This window comes from Cuculus canorus, unplaced genomic scaffold, assembly GCF_017976375.1.
Source record: "Cuculus canorus isolate bCucCan1 unplaced genomic scaffold, bCucCan1.pri scaffold_65_arrow_ctg1, whole genome shotgun sequence".
NCBI classification, from domain to species: Eukaryota; Metazoa; Chordata; class Aves; order Cuculiformes; family Cuculidae; genus Cuculus; species Cuculus canorus.
In genome coordinates, this window is record NW_026527845.1 from 290,831 (window position 1) to 311,825 (window position 20,995).

The 20,995-nt window shown below is 50.0% G+C and overlaps 2 protein-coding genes across 2 annotated transcripts; one reads left to right on the plus strand and one right to left on the minus strand.

The window, feature by feature from the left end:
* The first annotated feature begins 642 nt into the window (after positions 1-642).
* On the plus strand, positions 643-4,962 carry LOC128850737 (A-kinase anchor protein 13-like). The gene is made up of 3 exons (XM_054055719.1): positions 643-1,032; positions 2,690-3,110; positions 4,663-4,962. The coding sequence occupies exons 2-3, from the start codon at positions 2,712-2,714 to the stop codon at positions 4,960-4,962; spliced, it is 699 nt and encodes a 232-aa protein (XP_053911694.1). The 5' UTR covers positions 643-1,032; positions 2,690-2,711.
* Positions 4,963-11,186: 6,224 nt separating this feature from the next.
* On the minus strand, positions 11,187-12,167 carry LOC128850734 (olfactory receptor 14A16-like). The gene has a single exon (XM_054055715.1). The coding sequence runs from the start codon at positions 12,141-12,143 to the stop codon at positions 11,187-11,189; it is 957 nt and encodes a 318-aa protein (XP_053911690.1). The 5' UTR covers positions 12,144-12,167.
* Positions 12,168-20,995: the final 8,828 nt, after the last annotated feature.

Below are 20,995 nucleotides of genomic sequence, written 5' to 3' on the forward strand. Positions count from 1 at the left end.
CAAAGCATCATTTTAGAATGAAGTCCACAATTGTAAGGGCTCAAATCCTCATTTTGAGCCTCTGCAGTACCATTTTTAGGGTGCAAAGCCTTCCTGTTTGATACCACAGCACTGTTTTAGAGCACAAAACCTGAAGTCAGGGCTCAAAGCCTCAGTTTCCTTTTCAAAGCACCATTTGTATATCCCAAACCCTCCTTTGGAATCTCCAGACTCTCATGTAGTGGATCCAACCCTCTCTTTTACAGCTTAACAACTCCATTGGAGCACCCAAATCTCCATATTCGGGACCAGAGCTTCATTTCTCGGGGACATAAAGGAACAAAGAGGTTCCCGTCCCTTACAAGGTCGAAAGATTTATTTGTAAAATCGTACCCCTCCCTTTAGTGCCCAAAGTCCACCGTTTTGCACTGAAATCCAATTCTAGGGTTCCAACCTTGTTTTTAGTACCCATAGACTTTTGAGGATCTACAGTTGTGTTTTGCGGGTCTAAACTCTCATATTTTGTGTCTAAACACTCATTTTCAGAGCCTCATTTTTAAGGCCCAAAATCTGATTTTGAATTTCCAACACCTCAGCTTTAGAGGCCAAACCCTTATTTATAGGTTCCAAAAGCACAATTTTATCTTTCAAAGCCTGTTTCAGGGAACAAAGCCTCAGTTTTAGAATTATCCACAATTTTGATGGCCCAAATCCTCATTCAGCGCCTCTCAGGGTGTTGCTGCCCGTGGCAGGGGGGTGGGACCAGTTGGATGATTGAGGTCCCTTCACCCCCAAACCATGGTTCGGTCCATGGCCTCTGTGATGTCATCCTCTGTGATGCTGCCCTGTGTCCTCGTGGACCGCTCTGCTGTCCAGGGCGAGCACACTCCAGATTCACTCTCCAGGAGGATGTGGAGGAGGCAGGTGGTCTCTTTGCTGGGAGCTGCCTGCACCTTGCTCTGTGTGTGAGAAACAAAGCAGCTGCGATTCAGCCGTCGCAGTGCCCGGTGCCGGTTCCGCTGGAGAGGAAACTCTGCTCTACGTCCAGGGTAGGTCAGTTGTGTCCATACCTGTTTCTGCACAATCATTGCTCAGAGTTTAATCTCCATAGTAGGGTCTCCAGTTCTTGAGGGTTCTCTCAGCTCCTGCTCTGGTGCCTCCTAGGAGCTGGAGCCTGTCTTCCTGATTATTTTCCACATGGGAGGTGTTCCCAGCCCAGGGGGTCCCATTTTGGTTTTACTGTGCCAGTCTTGCCCTGTGCTCCTTCACCCTGATTGGATTTGTTTCCCGAGTGCTGCATCGCTGACTCCAGGCTGTGTAGGGAGCCATCCTGGGTTGGCTGCTGAAGCTCCGTTCCGATTTAGCTGCCTGCTTGTTTGTTTTCTGATCTTTCAGCACAGTCCTTAATTCCAACCTGTATTTCCCCTGCTTTTTGGATTTGGCAGTGTAACCTCTCCAGTCGGGAGGTGGAGGAGGCAGGGACCGGCAGCACAGTCAGGTCTGTCCCTGCAGAGCACAAGGACTCAGACACTTGGGAGTAGTCCTGGTCTCTCTTGTGGTGGAGCCTTGAAGCAGCCGGTCACCAGAATAGACCTTTATGGTTGTAGAGAGCCCTGAACATGTGGAATAAGTGCTTGCCAGACTCTCGTCTCATGTGTTGAGAAGGAATTCTCTGGCTTCCCTAGGAACCTCGTCCTGCGAGCATGCCTGACCTTAAAAGAATGTATCCACTGAGGGTTTTTTGTCCTGTCTGGAGAAACAGGGTGGCTTCAAGCTGTGCTGGGAACTTGATGTGAACAAGGAGATGAAGCTGACTTTCCTTGGTGTTTTGTTTGTTCATTTCTTTTGAAGATAGGCAAGTGTGTGCATTCCTTCTTGTCCTCATCTCCCTGGTCTTTGCCAGAAGTCTTCCATTAATGTCAGTAAGGATACAGACTGGGAGATCTGCCCGACCCCTTCCCTCCCCTTGGTGTCTTAATCCCATTCTGACCCACTGCCAGGACACTTCATCAAGCTGGGAAAGTCTCCAGTCCCAGCTACAGCTCTCCAGCCATGTCTTGATCTCAGGTGGGACCCTTAGACTGGATTCCGGCCGTGCCAGAAGGCAGAGGAATTGCCTGGTGGGACAGGGTGAGCACCTACAGGGTGTGAGCTCTGCCCTGGCTTAGCTCTGGGTTTGGTGTGGGGCTGCACAGGGCCCTGCATGCTGGGAAACGGCCCTGGAGCATCCAGCGCTCCACACTGGGTCTGGAATTTCTAAGCTGATCCTCTTTGGTTCAGAAGTGTTCTGTCTGCTGGTCTCCAGGACAGCCCTGTCCCTCTGTGGGAGGTCTTGCTGCTGCCTTCCTGCACCACAGCATGGTGCGGGACAACTCTTGGTGCAGTTGGTACAGCTGAATGGGGCAGTGGAGAAGAATGGGGCTCTGCTCCACCAGAAACTGCTGGGAGGGGATGGGAGGGAAATCTTTTTTAAGCATGAAGGTGAGGTGAGAGTGATGAGGCCCCTGGTGAACAATGTCCAAGTATCCCTGGTCTCAGGTGAGGCTCCTGCTGCGTGTCATGCTGGTGGGGCAGACACTGGTATACAAAGAGCGTCTGGAAAACCAGCCTGTTTGTACTCACAGAAATACCTGAGGGCATTGATGGAAAATTAGACTTCCCATTCCCTTCCCTGTGACCATTTAACCATGGTTTCTCTTTCTCCTTCTAGGGAAACACTGAGGTTCTGCAGCATGGCTTTACGCTTCCGTGACGTTCTGCTCTATGCTGTTCCTGGAGTGGTGGGACTTCTTGGATGCTGGTGGATCTACTCCTGTATGAAGAAAAAAGCACAAAGCCCTAAGGAAGGGCAGGAGGAGAAAGTGCAGGAGAAAGATCCTCATAGCCTGCCCATCTCAGTGAAGGAGGAATGCCGAGAGAATGAAACATCGGCCTCCGTGCTGCCAGCAGGGGCAACAATGTCCGATACCTCACCAGAGAAGTGGGAAGCCTGGAAGAAGGAGCTGATGGAGAAGGAGGCCAGGCTGGCTCAGCGAGAGCAGCAGCTCCAGAGATGGTGGCAGGATCTGGAGCGGGAGCGCAAGGAGCTGGAGCTGGAGAAGGCCTCCCTCCAACTCAAAGGCCAGAGCCAGGTAAATGCTGCCAGAGTTCACCTTGCTGGGGAAGGGGTTCCCTCAGGGAACTCGTGGGCCATCTGCACACCTGCAGAGATTGACAGATGCCAGCCCAGACTCAGACAGGCAGGGTCTGGTATTTCTGGCTCTTTCCTTGCCCAGGATGTGTGGGACTGTGTTTTTGGCTCCTCCAGCACTGTCAGGAGGGGTTTCCAATAGCCCAAATTCTGCCCACTTCTTTGTACTGTGTGCTGGCAGAGAGTAGAGCAGAGGGAACTGGTGTGCAGAGCAGATTCCGTGGCCAGTCCCCCAGTCCCAGGAGGTCGATGTTGCCTTTGCCACTGGCCTTCACCCCATGGGTGCTCAGCTCTGGGGAGTGATTGGGCGGATGGGACATCCTTCTTGGAAGAAGACAGTGCTTAGTGGATTACCAGCACCTCCAGCTGCCATGAAAGCCACCTGTGAGGCTGAGAAATGCTGGGGAATGCTGTTTGTACACTGACATCCAGCTCCAAAACTGTTCTCAAGATCTGTCCAAGAGAAGGGTGTTGTCCACAGCCAGAAGGAGCAGCACCCACACTGACCTTGCTAAGTGCATCTCACAGCCAACCGGTGTTCATGCTTTCACGCCTGTGCCCCAGTCTGGCTGAGGAGAGCAAGCGTCCCTTGGCAAAACGCGGGCTGAGTGAGATCCTCGAGGCTGTTGTCAATGGCTTGTTTGCATCTCACTCGTTCTGAATGGAATTGGCTCAGAGCTGGAGAAAAATTACTTGTCAGCTGTTGGATTGTGGCATGGAAATGCTTGTGGTGCCTGAGCAGAGGAATTGTGGAGCTCAGCATTCGGCCCTGGGAAGCAAATCCTCAGGGCAGGGCTTGCTCCCTCCCAGCCCGGCTCCTGATCAGGCCAGGAGTTTCCTGAGCACCCAGCGAAGCTGTTGCAGCATTGAGCAGATGCTGACGTGTGAGGGGCATGGATACTGTGGGAGAGGCTGAGTCGTGAAATAACAGCGAGGGATGGAGGATGAGGACAAGGAGGCTCATTTTCAAGACGGGAATTCTCCTGGCATTGCAGAGCTGTTCACAGAGATTTGAGTGAGGCGTTGATGGATGTTGGTTTGCTCTTCCCATTGAATGCATGGGCTCAATCACATCCTGAGATCAGGAAACAAAAAGTCAGGAAAGATGTGTTTGCTCTCACCTTCTGTTTTGGAAGGCTTCCTGTAGCATGCTCTGCTCCAGTGCTGAGTGCTGCCATTCCCCTGCTGGAGAGGCTCGCTTCTCCTTGGCCTTCTGCCAGTGTCCCTGTGCATGAACGCTGCAGGAGGAGCCTTGATCTGGAGAGCTTAGGGAATATTTGCCCTTGTTTCTTCCTGTGCCTGTATTCTTTGTCATGGCTGAGAGGGCTTCTCCCTTTGCTTTGCCTGGATGGGGACCACTCTTGAGCCGCTGAGCGGGCTGGATGTTCACCAGAACAACCTCTGTCTCTGAGCAGTCTGGGACACCTTTCCTCCCCAGGGTCTCTGCTGGCCTCTTCCATCACCAAGGAAACGACTTTTCTTTTTCTTTACAGATTCCCAATCCACTGAAGAAACTCACAAGAGTCCTCACCCAGTCTGGGGCCACTGAGTCCTCCAAGGAGAAGAGCCCTGCTCGTCCTCAGCAAGGGCACGTAGATTCAGAACCGTCCGTCTCCCCAAAAAGGAAGAGTCTCCTAATGACCCTCAAAGAGAAAAGCCCTTTCCGTTCCCCTGACACAACCAAGCCGATGGACCAGGCTGCTGAGGAAGAGCCCAGATGCGAGAACGCTCCTTCAGTTCAGCCAAAACCGAAGAGAAGGAGTAGGAGAGGGAAACGAAAGGAGGACTGTTAAGTCCCTTTCAGAAATACTACAAGTTTCTTAAATTCCAATGGGATCGAGTTTGGATGAAATGACACCAGCGATCCTTTTCCACAACTGCTTTCATTTGACATGTGCGTTGTCTCAGGCGATGGCTGAGGCTATTTGGAAAAAGGTGTTTGTTTGTTTGTAGGAAGAAATAAAGAATCTTAGAATCATAGGATTTCCTGAGTGTGAAGGGACCTCCTCCTGATATCCAATCTAAACCTCCCCTGGCGCATCTTCCTGACATTCGCTTGAGTGGACAAGGTGTCATGTGGCCAGGTGTGTCTCAAGAAGTCGTAATCCATTAGGAAGGCAATGACCATGAAGGGGGCTGTGAGATCACTTCTGCCTCTGGAGGGGACAGGCCACCAGCAGGAAGACGGCTGGGAAAGGGACTGTGTCACAGAAGAGTGATAGAAGAGTTGGGTCACACGAAAGTCAAGTCATAGTAGAGATATAGAAGAGTCAATTCATTGAAGAGTTGGGTCTTAGAAGAGCTGGGTCAGTGAAGAGGGATAGGAGAGTCAGTCCATAGAATATTCATGGAAGAGTTGAGTCATACAAAGATCAGGACACAGAAGGACCTGAACTTAGAAGGCCAGGTCATAAAGGAGGCCTTGTGGGCTGCACAGAGAGGGAGCCAGGACTGGCAGCCAGGTTATCCTGGACTTACTCCCCTGGGGAAAGGACTGTCCCTGGAGCAGAGTAAGGGAGCATTTCTGGGTCTGCAGAGCAGAATCCATGCGAAAGAGAAACTTCTTCCTGCAGGCCCTTGTGTGGGCCAGGCTGCTCTGCTGCTGAGCTCACACTCTTGTCAGACTCTTGGGCAGAGAGGCTGGCACGGAGGGGGCACAGTCATTCTGTGCTGGCATCTGCTGGACTGAAACCAGGTGTCCTGGATTTCCACTGTTTTCATGTCCTTGTGCTGGGTCAAGCCTCCATCCCTGGGGCTGTGGGGGAGGCTGAGACCCACCTCTACCCTCCAGAAGCTGCCGTGCCCTTCAGAGGGTCTGGAGCTGTCAGAGGAGACCCCAGAGCTCTGCTGCACCCTGCGGTGGGCACTGCTGTGGGGCCAGTCTGGACTGGGCGGCTCTGGAGGGCTGGAGAGAAAGTGGGGCTGTGGGGAGAGCTGGGAGGAGCTGGGCTGAGCTGGAAAGTGTCCGGGACAGGACACCACCAATGCTGGCTGAGCTGTGTGACCATGCAGGGGGAGGACATGCTGCAGTGGGTGTGAGGGGCAGAGCCCAGCCCTGCAGATGCAGGAGAGAGGGGGCCGGTCAGTGTCCTTGGTGGCAGAGACAGACTGGGAATGTGCCCCAGGGCACTGGTCTCTCCCATCGCCAGTTCCAGCCCTGGCCACTCAGCCCAGCTGATAGGTGAGCTTTGCTCTCTGCCCATCTTCTCCCTCTTGCTGGACTTGGTGCCTGTGCCAGGTGAACAACAGCCCTGTCCGGCCTCTCTTCTTGTCCAGAGATTGGCAGAGCCCAGAGCAAGCCTGTAAGAAGAGCCCAGTGTGGGACACGGCTGGGAACTCATCACAGTCTAGAACTTCCCAAAGGAAGACAGCAGATGGGGAAGTGTTGATCTCTCTCTGGTGACCAATGATAGGGCACAAGGAAATGGAATGAGGCTGCATCAGGGGAAGTTCAGATTGGACATTAGGAAACGGTTCTCCATTGAGAGGTCAGCCGGTCACTGGAAAAGGCTTCCCAGGGAAGTGGTCAGGGCACCAAGCCTGCCAGAGTTCAAGGAGCGTCTGGATGATGCTCTTGGTCATAAAGTTTGATTTTGGGTAGTGAGGACCATGGGGTGGGAATTGGTGATCCCTGTAAATCCCTTCCCACTCAAGATAGTCTATGATTCTATCTTCAAGGTCAAGAATAGTTCAAGAATAGAGTTTGTCTCTGTGTGATTATTATTTTTTTTATTGATGGGGTAACTGGGGAGATGAGGGGATCCGAGTTCAACTGCTGGATAGACTGCAAATCTAAGACCTGTTCTGGGAGGGATCCGAATCCTTTGTATCATATGGAGATGTATTTCCCACTGCCATAGACAACCAGACACACAGAGACACATGATGGGGCAGGGAGGTGAGGAGCAAAGTTGTTCAAACAGGGATGGAACTCAAGCAACTGCTTTTCCTTCCTGTCCACATGTCCTCAGGAGACATCCTGCATCAAGGTGAGTTGGAGAGTACTTCTATCACTTCTTCAAAGAGCTCTTTAAGTACCTGCCTCTTTAACTACACTCTTGAAAGTCACCTAATTAGGTGTACGAGTCTTGAGGACTGGATGGAAATAGTGGAAGCAACACTGCACTGTCAGTCTTCTCTGATAACTGCAGTCCCAGGCAATCACCTCAGACACACTGGGGCCTCTGGAGGTTTGCACTGGGTGCTTATGATCAGACCATGGAACTTGGCCAAAATCCTGAGAACTGCTCTCAATCCTTAAAAATATCCCAAATCCATTTTTTCATCAGCTGAAATGACTCAACACTTCTAATAAAATGTGCATGGAATTTCTGTGCTGCCGAAATATGTATTTCCAGAACATGTGAGTTGTGGGAAGAGAACTATTGCCCTTACCCTGTGATTCCATTGCCAGCTCTGTCTGCTACGCTGGGTATTTCATCTCCCTCACCTTCCGGAGGTTTCTACCTGTCCCTTTTAAACTCACCATGTCAGAGCTCATCTCTTCAGAAGCTGATCTAGACATGGGCACTGTCCATTGTTTTCCAGAGCTCTCCTTCCTCTTACTCTTGGATCATTCAGATCCCTCTCACCTGCCCCCTTCTTTGAGCTCCAAGGAGGTGAAGCTCAGTTCTCTTACGGACATCTCTCTTATGCACTCCCTCTCAGCTCTGATGCTGAGAAACCCTTGGTTTGCTGTATGAAGCAGGATGGCCAAGCCCTGACCTCAAGCCAATGGCAAGGAGGATCCTGTCCCTCACACATGGCTCAGGGCTCTTTCTGGGACCATGGGATGTGGGGTGGGCAAAGACAAGGGAAGGATAACAATGGTACAACAACTTCCAGTTTCACCATGAGGCTGTAAGGAGGCAACCAGGTCCCACTTCCATGAGGACAATGTGTCTTCTCAGGCATCAGTGGTAGAGACAAGTGCCATAGGCAAGGGGACAAAGACCTGGGTTCTCTTGGCGCTATCCACGCCATTTTGCCATCCCCACCACAGTCTGTCCTACATGGTCCTACACCTGCCCTCCTTTTCCTGCTGGCTCTAGACACCCATCTTGATTCCCACCTTGCTCTGACTCCTGCATTTCTGCACCTTAACTGATGTGTCTCCACCCTCACTGGCTGTTCTGTGAACCACAAAGCCTTGGGTTGACCCTCCGAGTGACTTCTTGCACCACAATACTACCCTTCCAGTGAGTTTTCTTTCTCCTGACAGCCATCCTCTACCTTCCAAGTTAGACTTTATTACTTCTTTCCCACTCTTTCTTGCTTTTCCCCACTGCTGAGGAAATCTCAATCATCTCAGAAACTCCCCTCCAAGTAGGGCACCCAACCTGTTTGCCTTCTTGGGGTCTTTCACCTGACCAGAGAGAAGGAACCTCACCATGGCCTTCTAAAGCACACTGCTGCTGCTGCCCTTTCAGCTTCTCCCACACATGACCATGTACTACTGCTGTCCCATTCTGTCCTCAGGCAGAATGTATGTGACCACCCATATCCAAGCCCTCTCCTGGACAGGGCCTATGGGTACTTGGGCAGATGTCCTTTCCCATCCATGTTCCTGCTGCTGGCCTGTCACCTCCAGAGACAGAAATGACCTCATCATCCCCTCCACTGCCAGATGCTTCCTGCTGCTTTCTGAGACACAATAGACCTCACACCCCACATCCATCCATCACTTCCAGATGGACCGGGAGCTGAAGAGATAAAAGTGGGCTGGTTTTATCAAATTTATCAAATACATTTCCTACAAACATTGTGAGTCGAGAAACATTCTTCACAGGAACTGCTGTGCTTATGTTGACATGGTTTTTATCCCCTCTTCTACCTCTTTCTTTTTTCCCTTCCCACTTCACCTTGTCTGTCTTCAAAAACCTCTTCAAGGGGAAGATTAATTGAATGATAGAATAACTTGGGATTGAAGAGAGCCCTGAACATCCTCTTGTCTCACTCTCCTGCCTAAGGCAGGGTGCACCAGATGAGGTTGTTCAAGGCCTCCTCTTAACTTTGTGTCATCCACAAAGGAGATCAAAGTGCGCTCTGTGGCATCATACAGTGGGATAATGACAATGTTCAACAGTGTTGGCCCACGTGCTGGTCACTGAAGGAAGCCACCAGGAACCGGCTGCATGGAGGACTTTGTACCACTAATAATTTGCGTTTGGTTGTTCAGTGACTTCCTACAGAGTGTCCGCTTCTTCAGCCCAGACAGCCCCAGTCTGGATCTGAGATCACCACAGGAGACCATGTCCAAGGCTTTGCAAAATTCCGTGTACATATCATGCCCTTCTTTCCCTGCACATTTTGGTTCAGCGATCCCTTCCTTGCCGTTTAACTGCCTGGAAAGGGCTACAAGGGGTGTGCCATTGCCTTTCAGAGACAGTGGTAGGCTGAGCTCTCTGCAATTCTCCCAGTCCTCATTCCTGCCCTGCTTGAAGGTGGGTTTGCTCTCTGCCTTTTCCAAGGACCCCAGAACCTCTCTGACTGCTCTGGCCCTTCTGAGAGCACAATCCATACTGACAGGCAAGGGTGACACAATAGACAGGAACGCTCGCCCTGAGCCTGTCCAAGGCAGCTGAGATGAATCTCCCTGGGCCAGAGAGGTTTGTTCCTGGGGTCACATACAGAAATGTGAGGGTTCTGTCAGGAGTCCATGTCTGAGCTGGACTCATGGACTCCTTATGCACCCAGGGATGCTCAGAGACAGAATCTTTCCCTTTCACACACAGGCAGTGCCTGACAGGAGTCACAGTGTTACTCTGGTCTCCTGTTGCCACTCCCAGAGGATGGGAGGCGCTTGTACCTGAGGTGTGTGGCCCTGCCCTGAAATCATCTGAGATGACCCATGTTATGAGGAATGGACACAGCAACCTCAGTTAAAAGAACCACATCCCAGAGCTGCATTCAGGCAGTTTCCCATAGGATGTTGCTTTCCTATGTGAGGTGACTTCAAGACACTGTCTGCTCCAGAGGCCTTCTTTGAGCTCCTAAGAATTGCTTTATGCCTTAAATTGAGTCCATCTCACCTCACACATGACGTACATGCTCGTATCTCATATGTAAAAAGCAAGTGTGGACTCCTGAGCAACTCATTCCATGTTCTTCCATGGATGGACAAAGAACCTCTCCAAGCTGGAGTGAGAGGCAGTTGTTGGTGGTTGTGAGGGGCTGCTCCAGGATAATAACACTGGGGGAGATTCCCTGGGCTGACAAGCAACCATGGGCACAGATCAGACCCTGCTGTGCTGGTCCTGAAGATCTCGCAGAGGAGGCCTGGCTGTGAAAGAAAACTGTAGCCTTCCCAAACCAATCACACCCACAGTGTTTATCTTTATACTGATGTTTTCATCTGTGGCTCAGGTTCTTGGACATGCCCTTGAGGGAAACCTTGAAAGAAGCCCTAAGTCTTCAGGTGCTGCCCTGAGGAGATTCCCTCTCTTCATGGAAAGGCTGTTCTGGAGGCAGCTCTGGGACACAAGTGCCCACTGCCTGTCCCTGCCTGCGGGCACAGTACTGCCATGCTCAGAGCCCTCAGGGCTTACAGCAAGACAAGGGATGAGGAGGAGAGTGTGGAAGTGGAGAGATAACAGCTCTGGGAGATCAACACTGGTGCCTGGCAGGGCTGCCATCCCAGGGTTCTTTTCCCCTCCACCCATACCCACAGGAACTCTCCCTGCGACTCTAAAAGGCCTTGGAGAAAAGATATCAGGAAACAAAAGTCGTTGAATATCCCTTTATTTTGTTGAAACACACAGAGAGCACAGCTGCTCATTTACACAACCAAACAGCAAGAAAAGAGAAGAAGAGAGTGAATTAAAAACAGGATGACGACATTATCCCAATTGAAAAACCAGCAACACCACCACCAAATACAGAAGCTGATCTGAGCCTGCCATGAATGCTTTAGTGGGATGTCCCTGCCCATGGCAGGGGGTTGGAACTAGATGATCTTTAAGGACCCTTTTAACCCTAACTATATTATGATACTGTACTATGAATTTTATGACAACTGCTATGCAGAAGGTGATGAGCAGTTCATTGCTTCAGAGAACCACCCACTTATCAGTTTCCACACTGCATCCTTGAGCTGCTGGTTCCTCAAGCTGTAGATGAGAGCATTCAGTGCTGGAGGCACCACTGCATACAGAACTGACGCCACCAGGTTCATGGCTGGAGAGGAGATGGAGGGGGGTTTCAGGTAGGCAAACCCTGCAGTGCTGACAAAGAGGGAGACCACGGCCAGGTGAGGGAGGCACGTGGAGAAGGCTTTGTGCCGTCCCTGCTCAGAGGGGATCCTCTGCACAGCCCTGAAGATCTGCACGTAGGACACCACAATGAAAACAAAACAGCCAAAATATAAACAGACACTAACATCAAGAAGCCCAACCTCCCTGAGGTAGGAGCGTGAGCAGGAGAGCTTGAGGATCTGGGGGATTTCACAGAAGAACTGGTCCACAGCATTGCCCTGGCAGAGGGGCAGGGAAAATGTATTGGCTGTGTGCAGCAGAGCATGGAGAAACCCAGCGCCCCAGGCAGCTGCTGCCATGTGGACACAAGCTCTGCTGCCCAGGAGGGTCCCGTAGTGCAGGGGTTTGCAGATGGCAACGTAGCGGTCATAGGACATGATGGTGAGAAGAGAATGCTCTGCTGAAAACAAGAAGACAAAGAGAAAGACTTGGGAAACACATCCTGCATAGGAGATTGTTCTGGTGTCCCATAGGGAATTGGCCATGGCTTTGGGGACACTGTTGGAAATGGAGCCCAGGTCGAGAAAGGCGAGGTTGAGGAGGAAGAAGTACATGGGGGTGTGGAGGTGGTGGTCACAGGCGATGGAGGTGATGATGAGGCCATTGCCCAGGAGGGCAGCCAGGTAGATGCCCAGGAAGAGCCAGAAGTGCAAGAGCTGCAGCTCCCGTGTGTCTGCGAATGCCAGGAGGAGGAAGTGGGTGATGGAGCTTCCATTGGACATCTGCTGCCTCTGGGCATGGGGCACTGTCAGAAGGGAAAGGACAGTGACAAGTTAGGGGAGACTTCTCTGAGCAAAATCCAAGCCATTTCTCATTCCCCTCCCCCTACTGCACACTCCCTGTCCCTTTTCTCACAGCCTTTCCTTCAGCTCCATGCCTGGAGCCCTGCTTGGTGCTGGCTGAATGTGTCTGGAAGAGCAGGACCTCTGCCCCGTTGGCTGCGAGGAGTCAGCCCTGCTCTGCAGCAGGGGCTCATGGGAACGGTGGGGACAGGGGACACTGCTGGGGTTCAGCTTTGTCCTGGGGAAGTGGGACAGGGCACTGCCAGGAGTGAAGGGCTGAGAGAGCAGAAGGCAGGCTGAGATGTTTGGGTTTTTTACAGCTCTTTCTCTCACCCTGGGCAGTGTTCTTGGAAGTCAGAAATCCTCAGCATCTCTGCTGCACTCAGGGAGAACAGAGGGAGTCCTTCGAAGCGAGAGCATTGCCTGTGTCTCAGTGTGGAGGGAGGGGAGCTGCTCTGTCCCTCACTCTTGTTCCCAGCTGCCCTGGGCTTGCACCTTTCTGAGATGGAGGGGTTCACACTCCCATGTTTCCCTGAAAAGCCACCAGTCACTGCTGAGATCAGAGGGATCCACCTCACACCACTCAATGTCTCACCCTTTCCTAAGGTCTCAGCACCCCGCTCGCAGCCCAGGACACACATGACTCATTTCACAAACCCAACAGCATTTTCTGTCTTGTTGCATCTCTGCGTCTCTCCATGGGACTTTCAGGTAACACAAAGATGGGATTGGACAGGTTTGCAGACTGGAGGGAAGCTCCCAGCTTGGGAGGAAACCTCAAGGAGAGCCAAGTGTCCTCATTATGGCATTTGAGGAAGAGAAATTCAGGTCCTTCAGCTGAAACTCCCATCCCCAGAGAGCCTGGCAGCAAGAACAGCAGAACAACAGCAAGAACAGCAAGCTCCATTTCTACTTTTGATTTCTTGCCCCCATCCCCTCAATGCCCTGGAAATGGAAAGCTCCTTACCTTTAGAGCAATTATTCTATTGATCTTCTCCTTGAGACACCCATTTGGGAATATCCCAGGGGCGATCCAGAGCTGTGAGCACCCCTGACGCATGAAGTACAGTCTTGGAAGCAGAAGGACCCTGACCTGCTGGGACTTTCTCCTTCCACCCACAGCTTCTCCCCACACCACCGTGATCAACTGCCCTGACGGGCTGAGTGCTGACCCTGGAAGGTGCAGAGTGTCCTCGTGCACTGGGACACAGAGACTCTGTTTGGAAGGACAGCCCTGGGCACCCACAGGTGCAGATCCACCTTTACATCCCCACAGCCATCAGGAGCAGGCAGCCGTTGTGTTCTGTCCCTCTGATGGCTGAGTGCAAAATCCCTGATCTGCAGCACATCCTCCTCCCCTGCTCTGGAGAAACTGAGAGCATTGTAAATAGAGATACCATGAGCTGTGGGATGGGCCAGCTTTAGGAGATCCCTCCAGGAACTGCAACTGCATTGTCCTACAGCCAGAGACTTACTCTGCAAAGGACTGTGAGGATTCCTCCTTCACGGAGCTCTCAGCATCCTCTCATGCCACCCTGCCTTCCCCCTCTCTCTGCCTCCCTCCTCTACCCTTGCTACCTCATCCCTTAGTCCTGCTGGGCTCTGCAGAGGAGCTGCTCCTGCCCAGAGATGCTCTTTGTAACACTGCCCCTTTGCCAAGAGCTCCCTCCATGCCAGGAGCCCATCCCAGCTCAGCAGCAGAGGAGCAGCCCAAGGCAGCCCTTTCTCTGCCCTCTCTGGGCTCCCTCGAGGTGTCCCTGGGGCTCCAGGGAACCTCCTGAGAAACACACTGGAGCCATCCCTGATGTTCCCTCCCTCAGCTGGGAGAGATACTTCTGTCCTGCAATGTCATTGCATTACTTGTGTAGAAGAATCACCGGGAAGGGAGGGAGAGGGGGCTGTGCCACCAGGAAGGTGACAGGGAATGATCTCATTTCCCCAAGCTGTCAGAATGGAAAGGGAAAGGGACGTGATGAAAAGGGAGGCAAATCCCATGTGGTCACTGCCAGAAAAGGTGGGGCTGAGGAGGTGAGGAGCGAGGCTGTCCATGCAGGGTCAGACCTCAAGGGATGCTTTTCCATGCTGCCCACACCTCTTGAGGTGACACTCAGCATCAATGCCCATTGGAGAATGTGTCTGTCACCTCTTCTCTGAACTGAAAATGAATGAAATAGAAACCTTAACCTAAATACCTTTTTTATTTGCTGCACCTTTAAATCTTCCTCTTTAACCACACTGGGAAATGACTCCATGGACATGTACAAGGCTTGATGACTTGAAGAATTCCCCAGGAAGAGAAAGAGCTCGTTAAGACTTTCTGTATTTTGATGAGACCCAGGGTGGTTTTGCTGAGTAGTCCTGGAAATTCAGTTGCTGAGAGTAGAGTGAGAAAAGTTCTAAAGAAGACAAAAGCACAATTCAGAGTACCTTGAAGTATTAATTGGTCTCAGTGAGGATGGTTAGTGACAAAGCCTGCCCAGGGACTCGTTAGAGCCAAGAATTGGAGGCCATGATTGCAGGCAGGGAAAGGGGCTGTGCAGGCAGCTGTGATGCTGAGAAAATCCTGGGTTTGCTTGGTGAAGCAGAAAGGCCAAGCCCTGACCCCCAGGCCCTGGGAAGGCAGATCTGGCTTGGACTATAATGACGCTGGTGTCATGAACATTTTCACACTGCCAAATAAAATTGGGAGCAGTTATTCCATGTAATTCCAAACACAAGCCTGTCGAGTTCCCTGAGATGCCAAGACTCTCACACAGCTCCATGGAGTTGTAGAAGGGTTGGGTCATAGATGAACAGGGTCACGAAAGTGCTGGGTCATAGAAGAGTCACAGAAAACTTAGGTATGAATCACAGAATCATAGAATCATAGAATCACCAGGTTGGAAAGGACCCACTGGATCATCGAGTCAAACCATTGGAAAGTCGTTAGAGAAGGGTCCTGTCATAGAAGAGTGGTAGAAGGGTTCTGTTTTAGAAGGTTCATAGTAGAGTTTGTTTGTAGAATTCTCATAGCAATGTTGGGTCTCAGTAGTCTCAAGTCATGTAGGATTCTGTCGCTGTTGAGACACGACACGGTGATGTGGAAGCAAGTTTCTTTATTGAAGTTACATGGCTGGCCGGCCCCGGCTTGATCTTATGCGTGCCTCTTATACCCTTGATTAACACACGCGTCTCCGCATGATTGGATTAGCTTCTACATAAACAGTCTGTGAATGGATAGTACTACTTTCATGCATGGTCCTATATTGTCTGCCCACTTCCCGTCCCATGATCTCCTTCCGGCTGCATTAATCAGGGGTCCTCAGCCCGCTCTGGACCCCACAATTCCCCCTTTTTGTATTTGTGCTGAAGAAAATTGCCCGTTAAAGATTGCCTGTGTTGGCTGCTGCGGGGCCCTTCGCAGCAGACACACAATGCAGGGCAACATCGACAGCACAACTACAAACATACCCATTCTTGAAACAGGGCAGCAAAGCAGCATCAATACTTGACCGCGCTGAGTAATATCGTAGGTGCATCTGAAAAGTATACAAACATTGACTTATACTCCATTTCTACTGATCCTAACAGCTCTAACTTGTGGTTCCGATATACGATTTATACTCCAGTTGTTATGGCAGTTCTTTGATGTTAGCAAGGGCTATCCATCACGCTCATCTCCAGCTGTTTGATTCTCCACACGTGGCCTCCGTGGCTTATCCACAGCAGGGCGAACACAACGAGCAGGGTACCACCGAGGTCCTTCATCTGTGGAAACACAAGCATACCCTCAATCCCAAGTTAATAGCTTGCATGGGCCTGACCACTGACCACTTGGAAGGTCCTTCACTTGAACCTTCACTCCATCCGAGATAGCTGTGGTAGACTTCAAGGATTCAAAATGTCGAATCATTGGGGCATTCTGATGTTCCTCATTGATAGTTAAGAAATTTAATACATACATCACCTTGTTCAGCCTTGCTTCAGGTGATTCCCCAGACATTCCCGCCTTTTGTTTTTGTAAAAGGCACTTAAGTGTACCATGGGCACGTTCTACAAGTGCCTGACTGGTGGGGGAGTGAGGGATACCTGTAGCATGGCTGACACCCCAAGACTGTAAAAATGCTTTCCCTCGCCCAGAAACATAAGCGGGACCATTGTCAGTTTTAATTTGTCGAGGAACACCACAGGTGGCGAAGGCTTTTTGCCAATGCCTAATAGCATCTTTTGCTGTTTCTCCAGTATGTGCAGTAGCAATAATGACAGAAGAAAAGGTATCAATTGATACATGTACGTACTTTTGTCGGCCAAATTCTGTAATATGAGTTATATCAGTTTGCCAAATTTTTAGGGCCTGTAAGCCTCTAGGATTTACTCCATAAACTGTTGGAAAATGTTGGCCTTGACAATCTGGACATGAGGCAACGATAGATCGAGCTTCAGTAGTAGAAAGCTGAAACTGTGTCTTGAGTGCTCTGTGACCCCGGTGAAAAAATTGATGAGAAGCAATTGCTTGTTGCATAATGTTTGGTACTGGTCCTAATGCTACCGCAGATACTAATTGGTCAGCCCGGGCCTTTCCTTCTGCTATAAACCAGGTAAGTCAGTATGGCTTTTTATGTGTAGAATATAATAGGGTAGGCTGAATTTTTTGTACAGTTTCCCACAGGATCTTCATAACTCCAAACAACAGGTGGTTTGTCACTTGTCCAAGGACTGTTTTATCCAATCTCTGCACTAGGCCTGCAACATAAGCAGAGTCGGTTACCACATTTATGACTTGTGGGAACTGTTGAAATGCCAATGTGACTGCTCGTAATTCCACCACTTGTGGGGAGCCTTGTTGATGCTCAATTAAATGTTGCCAATTTTGTCCATCAAACCATGTAACAGCAGCTTTTCCTGTTTTCCCGGACCCATCTGTGAAAATTGTGGGTCCATCAACAGGTGCTGTTTGGCTTAACAATTTCTGTGTGATAGAGATTTGAGTTCCCAGTTTACAAAGTGGATGGGAAGGAAAATGATACGATATCTGGCCCGTAAAATTAAGTAGCGCTGCTTGAAGTGCAGAACTATTGGCAAGACACCGTTCAAAATATTGAACTTGTAGAGGAATAACAATACATTCCGGATCTCGTGCCAATAGTTCCACACATCGTGTTCGGATTTTTATAATGAGTTGAGCTAACAGCTCATATAATCCTGGAGCAGCCTTTTTTGTTCGAAATGGTACAAAGATCCACTCCAATCTATGGAGGGGGTCTTCCCACCCCTGATCCCACTGCACGAGCGCAGCATAGGGCATTGAGCCTTCCACAAAGACCAATGCCTGCACAATTACATTCAGGTCAACGCGCCAGACGTGCTTTACCTGAATGGCTTTGCTCTACAAGTGTCAGAACATTTCTGGCTTCCTTACTTAGAATCCTGGGTGCTGAAATATCTGTGTCCCCTTTTAACAGATCAATAGGGGTTGTATTTGTGATGATGTAAGGCCCAAATAGGGTCTCAGCCAATTTATAATTCCAACTATTTTTTGAACATCATTTAAAGTCCTGAGTTCAGTTACTATTTTAATTGCCTGAGGTTGGACTGTTTTGGTCAGCACTTTCATGGCCAAATACAACCACGGTTGAACACGTTGTACCTTTTCAGGGGCAATGACCAGGCCATAACATTCCAACATTTGTCTAGTGTCCCTTTCCAATTCTCCTAATTGTTCTGACATTGCAGCAGCCAATAAGATGTCATCCATATAATGACAGCAATAGCATTCAGGATATTTCTGCCGTACAACACTCAGTGCCTGGGCTACAAACCATTTATGGAAAACCTTCCAATGGTATCTTTTTGTGGCTTCTGCATGATTAGTCGAAGGAACTCCTAGTCCAATTACTCCTGAAGTTGCAGGTACCACGGGCCAGGAATCAGGCCAGCCCCTTCGAGCAATGATAGTAACGTCAGCCCCTGTGTCAAGCAGTCCAGATATTTGAATGGAATGTGGAAAATCAGTGTTCATAACAAGGATACATTTCATTTGTGGCCTTGTGTCTGAGATTGGTTGTGACCAACAAATCTGAGGTGGTCCAGTGGATCCAAATCCCCCATCTCCACGGATGACTTGTTTTGCTTTAAGAACACTGCTTTAAAAGGCACCAATTGCGCAATGCGAGTTCCCTCTTGTATTGTAACAGGGGGGGTGATAGTAGAAACCATTGCAAAAATCTGTCCTGTAAAATCCTCATCAATTACTCCCACATGAACTAGAATGTTTTGTAAGATAGCACTGGAATGTCCGATAAGTAAAAATGGCTCTCAAACTCCCTGTCTAATTGTTGTATATTTATCCTTCGGTTCAGCGATCTCGGCTGTTCTCCTCAGTGCTTCAAGCCCTACTGTTTTTACCTGTTCAAGCACTGAAGGGTGCCACTGAGCCTGATGCTGTGGATTACTAAACTGCCCAGTTCCTGTTAAAACGTCTGCACCGTTCCCATATCGGGGGTCTGATTGGGGGAGCTGTAGGTTCCGTATTGCCTGTGCTTCTGCCCTTTGAGTCCCAATATTTCGAGAAACTGTGCACTGAACAGGCTGAAACATAATTTGTGCAATTTGGGCAAAGTCATATGGTGTCATTTCTTCCATAGTTAATAATTGAAGCAATTGCATTGTTGCAGGGGAGCTGGGACCATACTGTGTAACAGTTTTTTGAAGTTCCTGTACTACTTTCCAGGTGTATTGTCTGTGCTCATCCATAATTCCCTGTCCTGATCCCCCTGGACCACTGGGAATGCCATAGCTGTCACAGGACTCAGGTCACTTTTCCTTTAAGGGTGTAGTTATTGCCTCAGACAATGTCCACTGTCCTTCTAGCATAGCCTGTTGTTTTACCTTTTGCCAAAATAGCCATGGATCATACGGTCTCACAGTAACCTGTGCCGAGGGTGGATCCCATGCCTGAGGGGTGTTAGGTTTACCAGAGGAACCCCTAAAGGGCGGCTCGGCATTAGCCTTGATCTTTCTGGTTTTTAATGCAGCCGCCTCAGTGCCCCCCTTCACCACCACGGGATTGTCCCAATCATCCGACTCATCTGGCAAAGGTGGGAGTACCAAGGGATTGTACTTCGGGTGCCCCTCGCTCTTCAGGGGGCAGTGGAGGGGCGGACGGCATTACGGGGTTAACCCGCCATCGGCTTTGTTTATATATCAGACAAGCCGAGTCTGCTTCATTGTCCGACTCATCAACAAGAAAACTTTTTCGCACTAACCGAGATCGTTTATTCTTTGGGTGCATTACCGGATTTCTTGAATGTAGGTGTTGAAACTCAGATAGAGATGCAGAGTCTGGGTCGGCAGTTAATATAGAAAATTCCTCTTGCTCCGTTAACAGATCCTCAGCAGATGGAGGCTCGTTTTGGGAGGCAAGGGGTGAAAGATCTTGCTCTGCCTGATCCCTCTGTTTTTTAAAGTCTTTCAAAGTATCAAACAAAAGGCACCATGTGGTTAACAAAGATACTGACTCTTTGTCTCCATGTGAAGCACTATCAAACAGCCTGTCCCCTATTTCTTTCCAACTCGAAACAGTAAATGATGTCATTATATCTGGAGTATAACCCTGTCTCTTACTCCATAAAAGCATCTTTTGCAACATTGATTCCTCTAGCTTTACCCCCTTCTTTTCTAGTATTTGCTTCCACGTGCTTATAATCATTTCCTCCTCTTTTGTTAGTGAGTCTCCCATCTTTTTCCCCAGCAGCTCACCTGCACTCTGGGGCTTCTTAAAGGTCCCGGATCCGGAATTAAGCAGCTTCTCTCGCCGCTTCTCTTGGCTATTCTTGCTGAAAACTCTTTTAACAGCTTCTCTCGCCGCTTCTCTTGGCTATTTTTGCCGAAAACTCTTTTTTAGTGGCTGTGCCACCTCAGGGAACCCCAAAATTAAAACTCTCAGAAAATCGCTCGCTATATCACGTCGGGGTCACCAGATGTCGCTGTTGAGACACGACACGGTGATGTGGAAGCAAGTTTCTTTATTGAAGTTACGTGTGGCCGGCCGGTGCTTGATCTTACGCACGCCTCTTATACCCTTGATTAACACACGCGTCTCCGCATGATTGGATTAGCTTATACAGAAACAATCTGTGAATGGATAGTACTACTTTCATGCATGGTCCTATATTGTCTGCCCACTTCTCGTCCCATGATCTCCTTCCGGGTGCATTAATCAGAGGTCCTCAACCCGCTGTGGACCCCACATACGCACAGCCTTTCCCTCATCCAGCAGTCGAGTCACTTTGTGATAGAAGGCGATCAGGTCAGTTTGGCAAGATCTGCCTTTCATGAACCCATGTTGACTGGGCCTGATCACCCAATTCTCTTGCATGTGCTTCATGATAGCACTCAAGATTACCTGTTCCATGGCTTTCCCCGGCACTGAGGTCAGACTGACAGGCCTGTAGTTCCCCAGATCCTCCTTGCAACCCTTCTTGTAGATGGGCGCAACATTAACAGCCTCCAGTCCAGTGGAACTTCCCAGTCAGCCAGGACCGCTGGAAGATGACGGAAAGGAAATCGTGGCTGTCCCCTCCCTGGAGGTGTTCAAGGCGAGATTGGATGGAGACTTGAGCAGTCTGGTCTACAGGGAGGTGTCCCCGCCCATGGCAGCGGGGACGAACTGGATGGGTTTTGAGGTCCCTTCCAACTCAAACCATCCCATGATTCTACGATAAGGGGTCAGTGGGAGCCGTGCTGCTGCCTGCCAACCCAAGGAGAAGCGATTTGCTGGCCAAGGAGAGGTTGTCCTTGTTCAGTGTCCTTAT